The following is a 10448-nucleotide window of genomic DNA, read 5'->3' as shown; positions in this document are numbered from 1 at the left end:
AAAAAAAAAGAAACAAAGTAGCTACTAATCTAAACAGATGTGAAATTTGAAGACCAGTTGCTGTTTGGGGAATGTTGGGTTCTTCAGACAATGGTAGCTCAGGAATGTAAAGGCACAAATGACAGCCACATGCCAACTTGGTTAACTCCTTCCCTAGGTCCTGATGACCAAATAAGTAGCTTAATTCTCAACTATTGGTTGGCTTTCATTTCAGGTCTGGTCAGTTGCTTATGACCTTGTTCCCCACTGAGCAGACTCACCATCTGGGCCTTGGCGGGCAGCAGCATGCAGTGCCGTGTCCCCGTGGCGGTCCTGGTGGGCAGGGTCAGCCCCGAGCCGAAGCAGCAGGCACAGGGCAGGGGCATCGTGGCGGGCACAGGCCCGGTGCAGTGGTGGGGGCTGCCCAGCATCTACATCGAGGCCTGGGTGTCGCTGGAGGAGGGCCTGGGCCCGGACCAGCCGTCCTGCAGACAAGTAACGACGGAAGCGACGTTCTCGGCGTTGGCGGCGGGAAGTGGAGGCCATGGAACTCTTGGGCTGAGGAAGGAAAAAAGGCAGCAGTCAGGACTTCAGCCTTGGCTGGTCCTTCTCTCTCCATCTCTGACATCCCCTGTTGTTTCTCCCTTTGATTCCGTTTTTTTCTAATATCTTCAGCAAGAGATGAGGCCTATCCTAACCCTGATACTTTATCAGATGATAGATTTGAAAAAAAAAATTTTTTTGAGGGGGGTGATGGATCAGAGATTTAATTTTTTTAATATAAAATTCGAGAAAAGGGAAAATAATTGGTTTAAGGCTCAGGAGCCCAGGTAAATTTTTAATTTTTAACAAAGAACTTTAAAAAAACCCAACAGGGCCGGATGGGGAAAATTTTTATCAGCAGAAATCTGAGTTTTAAAAAGTAACAGATAATCTCCAATAATGATCTAGAAATTGAATATCATGTACCCGGCAGACAGATGTGGAGGCTTCTTCCTCTGGAACCTGGGGGGAGGGGTTACTCATCAGACCTGCCCCCGCCCCCCCCAAGTACCCCCAGAGCTGTAGGCCCAAGGCCTGTGTTTAAGAAGCTCGGAGACGGGAGGCGGGAAGGGCGGAGACACTCCAGGCTGGAGGAAATGGCGCAAGCTGAGTCGCAGGTGGTGGGCGGAAGTGAACTGTGAGGGGCGTTACCGGATGTCGTTCCGCCCCGACAGAGTGGTTCTTGGCCACATCTCCCGGGGGAAACTAGGGAACTTAAGTTAAAGGGTCCGTCTGAAACCAGAAGACTGGACTAGAGGCGAGGAAAAGGAGGAGAGGGGAGGGGAAGGGAGGGGAGGAGAGGGGAGGGAAAAAAGAGAGTTATTTGGAGGTTTTTTCCCGCCTCCTCTAACTTGCCGGAGAGAGGAGATGGTTCAGTGATGGACGAAAAGATGAGAAGAGAGAGAAAACGGGAGATAAAGATAGGATAAAAATCACATTAAACATGGAAAACAAAAAAACCACAGTGGGCCAATTACAGGGACAGATCAAAAAAGAGAAAAAATACACACAAAAGACAGAAGAAGACTATCGTAGGATAGGGCAAGTGAGATGCAGAAATTTGTACTTAAGAAATATGTAGAAAAAGATAGAGATGTTAACAACGGGAGGCAGGGGAGGGGGCGGGGTGGTGGAGAGCGAGAGAAAGGGAGAGAGTTAGTTTAGAATTAAGCCCAGAATGCTCTTTTCCCAACACAGGTTGCATGATGACATCCTTACCTTTTCAACCCATTCACAACCCTTTATGCTTCCTCTGATACCACCAATCAAGTTCTCCTTCTCCCACCCCAGTACTCCCCCGTCTCCGCCCCTGCCTCATCCCTAGACCTTTCCGACTGGGATGACTAACCTGTTATAAGCCCACAGCTTTGGGCCTGGTCTCTGCTGCTCCCAGGCGGCCCCTTTGGGTACTGCCTGAGCAAGAAGTGCTAGACAGCAGGACCAGTCATCAATAGGAGGATGGGATTGGGGGAGACACCTGGTGCAGTAGGCTCAGTGAGCAGGGGAGCACTAAGACCCAGGGGTAGTGGAGGACTGTAGCAACGAGCTGGAGGAGGAGAAGTGAGCGGTGGGGGGTGGGAGCCATCTGGTACCTTGACAGCATTCAAAACAGCATTAGCCATAACAACAGAAATGGCCAGTCAGTCCCAGGGTATCCAGCAGCTTCTGCAAGCTGAGAAGCGGGCAGCTGAGAAGGTGGCAGATGCCAGAAAGAGTGAGTCTCCTCTTTCCTCCCTTAGGAGTCTGGAAAGAAAATTGAGGGTGGGGGACGCAAACATTTTGGGAAAACCCAAGGCTGGTGGGAAGACAGCTAGGGTCTGGAGGTTGGTTAGGAGGGAAGAAATGGATGGATATTAGAATCTGGCCCCTGGTGGCTGAGAGAAGGCTGTGTAACTTTCTGAAAGGGACTAACCCCTGCTATTACATTGTGTGTGTGTGTGGGCCCACCCCACCCACTGTCCTTTCTTTTGCCTCCAGGGAAGGCCCGGCGACTGAAGCAGGCAAAGGAGGAAGCACAGATGGAGGTGGAGCAATACCGCAGAGAGCGAGAGCAGGAATTCCAGAGCAAGCAGCAGGCGGTGAGTTGAGGCAGAGTTGGGATGAGACCCCGGTGCAAGACACTTTGTGAAGTGTGTAAGGGTGACTCAACAAGAAAATATGGTGGCAGAGGGCTGAGGCTGAGGGGACCCTGGCAGGGACCACAACATTGGTGAAACTTTGTGATGATATGTAAGAGAGTCTGGGATTTTTGAAGGCCACATAGAACTTATGGGTGGAATGTCACAGTCTGTGTAAAGTATAACATCTATGTGGAGTATGATTAACATTTATAGTGGAGGGTAGAGTTTTATGGTCATGGATGGTGAGGTGGTGGGGATATTACAGTCTGTTTTAGGATGAAGTTGCATGTTAGGTCTAAGGGGAAAGGGTTGATCTCTTTGGTGTTGGGATATTTCTGTGGGATGGGGGTGGCTTCTGAGAGGGCCTTTCTTCTAGGCTTTGTTTCAGGATCTTTCCCCTCATATGCCTGGACTCTTGTCTCTCTGTTTCTGCTTTTCCCTTTCTGTCTTCCACCCCTCTCCCTACCCCCCAGGCCATGGGTTCCCAGGGGAACCTGTCCGCTGAGGTGGAGCAGGCTACAAGGCGCCAGGTGCAGGGCATGCAGAGCTCCCAGCAGAGAAACCGAGAGCGTGTCCTGGCCCAGCTTCTTGGCATGGTCTGCGACGTCAGGCCCCAAGTCCACCCCAACTACCGGATTTCTGCCTAGGGCCTGACTCCTTCTGCCAGTTCCCTCCCTCAAAGAAATTCTCCAATCAAAATCACCTCCCACCATAATCCCTGTCTTCTTTCCATCCCCTAGAAATCCTGGGAGGCAGGATCCAATAATTTTCCTGTGACACTTATAAATATCCTGCTCACATCTGAATCTCCTTGTTGTTCTTTAACCCTCACTGGGACTTTGTAAACTCCCAAGTCATTCTCACCTAAACCCTCTGTGAAATCTGTAATATGGGGAAGTAGGAATGTGGAAAACATCCTGGCTTCAGCATCTGGCAGATGTGGGTCCCTCTCTTGACCCTGTCGCTTGCTGGCTGTGAAACCAGGACAAGCTACTTAACTTGGTAGCCTCGATGTCCTCCTCTGTGAAACTGGGATGATAATAATGCCTATCTTGTGAGGGTTGCTTCAGTGATTTGGAATCATTCTGTAAAGTCTAGCACAGTTCCTGCCATGTAGTAGCAGTGATTCAATAATTAGCAACCCTGTGATACTATTACCACCACCTGCTCACTGGCCAAAACCTATATGCTGTTTCCTCACTTCCATCAGTGGCTCTCTAATTCCACTTGTTCATTCTGTGACCCTAGTTATTTTCTGAATAATTGGTTCTTCTCTTTTCCCAGAGACCTTCTGATCTCCAAAAAGAGGAGATGACTACATTTAGCCCCTCTCTTACAATTCCAGGTAGATAACTGCATTTTGTAGGCTCTCTTTGTTTTTCTTATGCTGATCTTTCTCTTTATTGGATTTTCCTCCTTTCCTATTTCCCCAGAGACTTATCAGATGCTCATTGTTTTCCAAGATCTAAAATGATACTGTGTTCCCTCATATGCATGCCCTTCCTTTCTACATCCTTGACACCTTACCTTCCCATTGTAACAATAAAAAAAGTATCAATAAAATAATTATTGGCAAATAAATTGGTGAGTTGAAGCAGCCTCCTTTTGCCTCATCATTTCTCATTTTCAGCCACTTTTTTTTGAGATGGAGTTTTGCTCTTGTTGCCCAGGCTGGAATACAATGGCGTGATCTCGGTTCACTGCAACCTCCGCCCCAGGGTTCAAGCAATTCTCCTGTCTCAGCCTCCCAAGCAGCTGGAATTACGGGTGTGTGCCACCACACCTGGCTTTTTTTTGTATTTTTAGTAGAGATGGGGTTTCACCATGTTGGTCAGGCTGGTCTCAAACTCCTGACCTCAAGTGACCCACCTGCCTCGGCCTCCCAAAGTGCTGGGATTAGAGGTGTGAGCCACTGTGCCTGGCCTTCAGTCACTTTCTTGTTTTTTGTTTACATATTCCCTAAACAGCCCAAATGGCTATCCTTTGAAACGTGTTGGGGAAACAAGAACAAGTAGTACTTTATTATTTCTCTAAAGTGAGAAACATGGTTCCTCATTTGGGAATCTGAGGACTATAGATGGCAACTATAGAGAAAAGCTGGAATGTAGGAGCAAGTGCTGTTTGCCCCTTTACTTTGCATTTTCTTCCTAGCACTTACTGCTACTGGTTTTTTGAGACAAGGTCCCACTGTGTTGCCCAGGCTGGAGTTCCAGCTCATTGCAGCGTTGACCTCCTGGACTCAAATGATCCTCCCACTTCAGCCTCCTGAGTAGCTGGGATTACGGGTGAGTGCCACTATGCCTGGCTAATATTAAAATTTTTTGTAGAGATTCACTGTTGCCCAGGCTGGTCTCAAACTCCTGGGCTCAAGCAATCCTTCGGCCTCGGCTTCCTCAAGGGTTAGGTTACAGGCCTGAGCCACTGGACCCCGAACACTTATCGATACTTGACATTATATTTGTCTTTATGTGTTTTCTTCTCTGTAATGTAAACACTGTGAGAACAGGGCTGTTGACTGCTGTGTCCCCAGAACCTAGGACAGCATGTGGCACAAGGGAGGCAGTTGATACTTTTGCATAAATTGAATGATACTTGGGAAAATACCTTCTATGACACTATTCTTGAATTAGTTACTTCATTTTGTCACTGAAGACAAGCTTGCTTCACCAAGAATTTGAACCAATAAGGTGACCTGTAGTGTATTTACTAACCAGATTCTTTGAGCAGGGAGGCAGAATACAATAGAGAATTAGAGATGTTTGCATCCTGGCTGTAACCTCACCAGCTTGGGATATGTTGCTTTGCTTCTGTCAATAAGATGACAAGAACGGTACCTACTCCTTAGTATTAAATGATTAAGTGTGCTAACAGGGAGAGGGTCAAATGTTTGTTGTTTTATTACACAGCAGGACATCAGGTCTTACTTTTGTAGCTCCCCATCTCAAAGACAGGGATGGCAAATGTTTCATTCAGGAAAAAAATCCAGGTTGAACAATGGGGCTGTTGGGGCGAGGCCAAGAACATTCTGCTCGAATTAACAGTATTAATGGGCCAGGTGAGGTGGCTGACGCCTGTAATCCCAGCACTTTGGGAGGCCGAGGCGGGTGGATCACCTGAGGTCATACATGGGTGAAAACCCGTCTCTACTCAAAAAACAAAAATTTGCTGGGCGTGGTAGCGGGCGCCTGTAATCCTAGCTACTTGGGAGGCTGAGGCAGGAGAATCGCTTGAACCCAGGAAGCGGAGGTTGCAGTGAGCCGAGACCACGCCATTGCACTCCAGCCTGGGCGACAGAGCGAAACTGTCTCAAAACAAAAACAAAAACAGTATTAATGGAAGGTAGTATAACCCTCAAGCCCTACTATTAACACTTGGGGCCGAATCCAGACCCCTCTTCCGGCTCGGATTCAGAACACCTTCCTGCCTCTCTGGCCCTAGGGCATCAGCTACCTCGGACAGCATCCTTCTGGGAAAATACCGCCCACCAGCCCCACCACTGGGAAAGAGTCGGGCAACGCCCCTCCCCTCAGCTAGGGCCTGCCGTTTCCTAGTGCTTGCCCAGCCGCCCTCAGGTCACCTTCATTACCGGGCCAAGGACCCCGTGGGAACTCGCAGCCCTCGCCGCACCAGTTCCTCGCGCATCCACGGAGGGGTGCCTAGAGAGAAGACCTGCATGGCAAAAACCTAAACGAAGAGATGAGAGGCATGGAGAGGAGTAGGACAACAGAAGAAAGATAGAAATGGGAGGAGACGTTAGTTTCCTTTATACCTTTTGTTACTGGCGGTAGCAGGGAAGTTAGAAACGGTTTTAAAACAAATTTCAGACAGGCATTTTCCAAAGGCAAGCCTGGAGCGCACGGCTCTCTACAACCGCGGAAGGCCCCGTTTCCGGTCCCTTGCGCCTGCGCTCTTGCAGCCAAGAAGGCGGGAGGCTGGAGTAGAGGGAAGCCTGCAACCGGAAGTGAAGGCAGATTTCCCTCCTTCGTCGCTGTTGCTGCCGCCATACGCGCTCTGCCTGCTTAGGTAAGCTTTGGCGTTCGCTACAATCCGTTGCCATCTGCGCTTCTCCGCACCTATCCCGTCACATGGGTTCCTGATACCCTTTTCACAGGCGATCGTCTGGTCTCTGGGGCCTAGTTGGTTCGCTGTTTCCGTAGCTTGCATCCCTTTCGAGAGCAAAGAGCTCTTGGGGGAAGGAAGGGAAGCTAAGGGGGGGCCCAATCCAAGATGGTGCCCTCGGCGCCATTGTGTTCGTTTTGCTCCCTTCTTCCAGTGGGTTCTTCTCATATTGGAGGCCTCAGCATCAATGAGAGGCGGCGCTAGGCGTCCCTTGGTCTTGGTATTTGCGGAGGGCGGGGCTCTTATCACCTTCCTTGTCCTTTCTTGAGCCCTTTCTCGGCCCCACGGTGGGACTGGGAGGAGGAGCCGGTTTCTGGGCCCAGTTGGATTTTTCTCACCTTGACTTGCCCAAGTTAATTTGGAGTGCCTTCCAAGTGTTTACTATTGGTGTCATTGTATGTTTCTCCAAAAGGAGTCTCACCTTCGTAGCGCAACAGTGATGTGAGACCACTTGGTAAAGATCCTGTTAAAGCCTGGGCGGGGATTGCCTTTCTCTGTCAACTATTAACTTTGTTATTGGAGGGTGGAGACATGGATTTTTTTTTTTTTTTTTTTGTGGCCGAGCCATTTGTCTTGCACCGCCCCTCCCCCCCATGCTAATTACTCAAGGCTTTCTTAAACAACGGAGGGGAGGATACTGAGAAGTGGGAGGCTGAGAGCTATGGGAGGTGGACGGCGGCCATATGATGTTTTCTTTTCGAAAGATGAGCGCTTTGCGCAGTGATGACCCTCATCTATCACCCTTGACTGATGGCTGCTGAATTAGGCATCCGTAACGGTGGGATTATAATAGGGAAAGCGCAGTCTTCCTTTGAGGACTTTCCAGGACTCTGCTTGTCATCTCCATTTTCCACTTTACTAAGTTATTAATCATATTTTACCTTTTATTATCTATTATATTTCCTCACTGTTACTTTCAGATCAAGAATTTATAAGTTGGTCTTCCCCTTCCAACTTTTCTGGTTTCCGCTACTGTGATTGCTAATCTTGTTGGGAACCTGTGTCCTAACCACTTTCGCTGGTGCTGCTTTTTCTGTTCTGTTATATTTGCTTTTCGTTTTTATGTTGTGTATCTGTTTTTCTTTCCATGTAAAAGTTTCCTAGTTTAGGGAAAGTGGGAACTGGGAATGGAAAAGAGGTGGTGAAGGCTCTGCTCGTGACTAAGTCTTGCTTTTTTTTTTTTTTTCCCTCCCCAGCTCTTCTGTTAGAAATAGTATCTTTATTTTCCTTTGCTGTTCCTCAATCCCCTACTCTTCACCCCTTGTTTTCACCTGTTTTGCGAGAACCCATCCAGATCCCCTTTCCCGTCTTCCCCTGCCGGCCCAGTTATGGCAGAGAACGATGTGGACAATGAGCTCTTGGACTATGAAGATGATGAGGTGGAGACAGCAGCTGGGGGAGATGGGGCTGAGGCCCCTGCCAAGAAGGATGTCAAGGGCTCCTATGTCTCCATCCACAGCTCTGGCTTTCGTGACTTCCTGCTCAAGCCAGAGTTGCTCCGGGCCATTGTCGACTGTGGCTTTGAGCATCCATCAGAAGGTAAATTTTCTCTTGGGCATGTAGTGCTCATTGGGCTCTTTAAGGGTACAATAAAAAGATGTGTTTGTCGTTGCTCAGGTGGTAAAGGTTTATACTTAAGGCTAGATCAGGATCAGGTGCAGGGGCTCACGCCTGTAATCCCAGCGCTTTGGGAGGCCAAGGCAGGAGGGGTGGTCACTTGAGCTCGAGTGCAGGAGAAGCCTGGGCAACATAGGGAGACTCCTGTCTCTACAAAACGTTCGGAAATTAAGCAGGCGAAGGTTGAGGCTTCAGTGAGCCATGATTGCACCACTGTACACCAGCCGGGGCGACAGTGAGGGGAAAAAAAAATCAGGAGATAAGTATCAAAAACGATTTTGGATAGAGGAGAATTATACAGGCTTATTCTTTCTTTCGTGATAGCACCAAAGTGCTAATTATCTAAAAGTAGTTTCCAGGTCTGCCATTCATTCTTGTGACTGACTTTTCTTGTCTGCTTATTTTTAATTTTGTCATTTGACTTGTAATCTTAAATTTCCAGAAAGGTCCTGGTTGGACCTGTAGTCTCCCACTGTTGGGCCAGGCCAACTATGGTCTGTGGAAACCTCTATGATTGGTTTAGAGATGACTGGCTTCTGGGTCAGGTACCAAGTCCTTCATTTTGTCCCGGGTTGTTATGTGACCTGAAGTATGGCAACCTAAGTAGGAGAAATGGTCTTTAGCGGGTATTCAGATGTCATGAATTGTTACAGATTAAGAAAAATAAAGACAGAGCCAGGAGCATTGAAGGTGAGCGGTTGGTAGATGCAAGGGGGCTGTTAGTAGGACTGGGAAGGCCTAGATCTGGAGGAGGCTAAAGCTGGGATCAATTAGGAGAGTCTGATTTTGAGGTGAATATAATTGAGCAGAGAGAGGTAAAAAGGATCTGGAAGTTGGCAAAAACCAGGTAAATACTAGACTTTGAGAATTGAGTGGTGAGAAATGGGCTTGGCATGATGAAAAAGTTTGTAGAGTTATCTGGAGACTGAAGTCTAATTTATCTTCCCCCCCCTACTTTTAGTCCAGCATGAGTGCATCCCTCAGGCCATTCTGGGAATGGATGTCCTGTGCCAGGCCAAGTCGGGCATGGGAAAGACAGCAGTGTTTGTGTTGGCCACACTGCAACAGCTGGAGCCAGTTACTGGGCAGGTATATTTTGGGGAGAGTGCTGGGGAAGGGATTTTGGTTAGGACTATAAGGGAAGGGTGTTTTTGTCCTAGCTACATGATGCTTGCGGAGCCATGAGCATGTGACCTTGGTTACCCTTGACAACCTGACAGCTGTGGGGAATGTTCTGTCCAAGCATGGGGTTTGTGATTTAGATCACAGAATTGAAGTCATTTATTATCGGCCCAGGTGTGTTTTTGTCACAGTTACTTCCCTAGAGGGGATGAAGAAGGGCTACACTCACGGTATGTTTTGGTCTACTTCCTGCCTAAGGTGTCTGTGCTGGTGATGTGTCACACTCGGGAGTTGGCTTTTCAGATCAGCAAGGAATATGAGCGCTTCTCTAAATACATGCCCAATGTCAAGGTAAGCCGAGGTAAAGAGACCTGAGAGTGAGAGTGTGGCAAGTTGGAGGGATAAGAAACTTGTAGGCCAGTAGTCTCTTTAATTTTGGAGAAGTTTTAGTTTGCCATGGTTTAACAGTGTTAAGATCCTATGTAACAGGAGGATTTGTAATTGGGCTATGAATGATGCTTAACCAAGACCACTCTTTTCTTACTGCTTTATACTGACTTTGAATTCTATCAGTTTGATAATTTTGGAAGTGTGTGGCAGAGAAAGCCAGAAACTTTAAAACAGCTCCAAGGGTGTGTGAAAATTGAGGATTCTGGCCAAGTGCGCAATGGCTTACGCCTGTAATCTCAGCACTTTGGGAGGCCAAGGCGTGGATCATTTGAGGTCAGGAGTTCGAGACCAGTGTGGCCAATGCGATGAAACCCTGTCTCTACTTAAAATGCAAAAATTAGCCGGGCGTGGTGGCACACACCTGTAGTCCCACCTACTTGGGAGGCTGAGGCAGGAGAATCACTTGAACCCAGGAAGCAGAGGTTATAGTGAGCCGAGATTGTGCCACTACACTCCAGCCTGGGTGACAGAGTGAGACTCCCATCTCAAAAAAAAAAT

At 48.2% G+C, this 10448-nt stretch overlaps 3 protein-coding genes across 10 annotated transcripts in view; 2 read left to right on the top strand and 1 right to left on the bottom strand.

Annotated features, from left to right (window-relative positions):
• The window catches only part of NFKBIL1 (nuclear factor of kappa light polypeptide gene enhancer in B-cells inhibitor-like 1), an 8588-nt gene extending 6713 nt beyond the window's left edge, over window positions 1-1875 (bottom strand). For 2 of the 4 annotated variants that reach the window (XM_011944668.1, XM_011944669.1), the window contains exons 1-2: window positions 949-1133; window positions 261-537 (exon numbers count right to left, since the gene is read on the bottom strand). In XM_011944668.1, the coding sequence (XP_011800058.1) occupies window positions 261-537; window positions 949-1005 (334 nt within the window). In that variant the 5' untranslated portion in view covers window positions 1006-1133. Of the gene's footprint in view, window positions 1-260; window positions 538-948; window positions 1134-1740 lie in introns of those variants that run through there. The other 2 variants (XM_011944670.1, XM_011944672.1) reach the window with 2 other exon arrangements.
• On the top strand, window positions 1866-4223 carry ATP6V1G2 (ATPase, H+ transporting, lysosomal 13kDa, V1 subunit G2). 3 transcript variants are annotated; one of them, XM_011944675.1, is made up of 3 exons: window positions 1866-2082; window positions 2500-2600; window positions 3116-4223. In XM_011944675.1, exons 2-3 carry the CDS (start codon window positions 2541-2543, stop codon window positions 3287-3289), a joined length of 234 nt encoding a protein of 77 aa, XP_011800065.1. In that variant the 5' UTR covers window positions 1866-2082; window positions 2500-2540; the 3' UTR covers window positions 3290-4223. The 3 variants fall into 3 exon arrangements, with proteins under 3 accessions (XP_011800065.1, XP_011800064.1, XP_011800063.1); XM_011944674.1 differs by having other exon boundaries at window positions 1866-2236; window positions 2500-2522; window positions 3158-4223; XM_011944673.1 differs by having other exon boundaries at window positions 1866-2236.
• A 1937-nt stretch (window positions 4224-6160) lies between these two features.
• The window catches only part of DDX39B (DEAD (Asp-Glu-Ala-Asp) box polypeptide 39B), a 12855-nt gene continuing 8567 nt past the window's right edge, over window positions 6161-10448 (top strand). Inside the window, exons 1-4 of one of the 3 annotated variants that reach the window (XM_011944677.1) lie at window positions 6161-6665; window positions 8088-8300; window positions 9340-9467; window positions 9759-9851. In XM_011944677.1, the coding sequence (XP_011800067.1) occupies window positions 8090-8300; window positions 9340-9467; window positions 9759-9851 (432 nt within the window). In that variant the 5' untranslated portion in view covers window positions 6161-6665; window positions 8088-8089. Of the gene's footprint in view, window positions 6666-7957; window positions 8301-9339; window positions 9468-9758; window positions 9852-10448 lie in introns of all 3 variants that reach the window. The other 2 variants (XM_011944676.1, XM_011944678.1) reach the window with 2 other exon arrangements.

Source organism: Colobus angolensis, unplaced genomic scaffold, assembly GCF_000951035.1.
Source record: "Colobus angolensis palliatus isolate OR3802 unplaced genomic scaffold, Cang.pa_1.0 Scaffold236, whole genome shotgun sequence".
In the NCBI taxonomy this organism is placed as follows: Eukaryota; Metazoa; Chordata; class Mammalia; order Primates; family Cercopithecidae; genus Colobus; species Colobus angolensis.
Note: the sequence above shows the minus strand (reverse complement) of the source record. Positions and strands in the feature narration are given on the sequence as shown.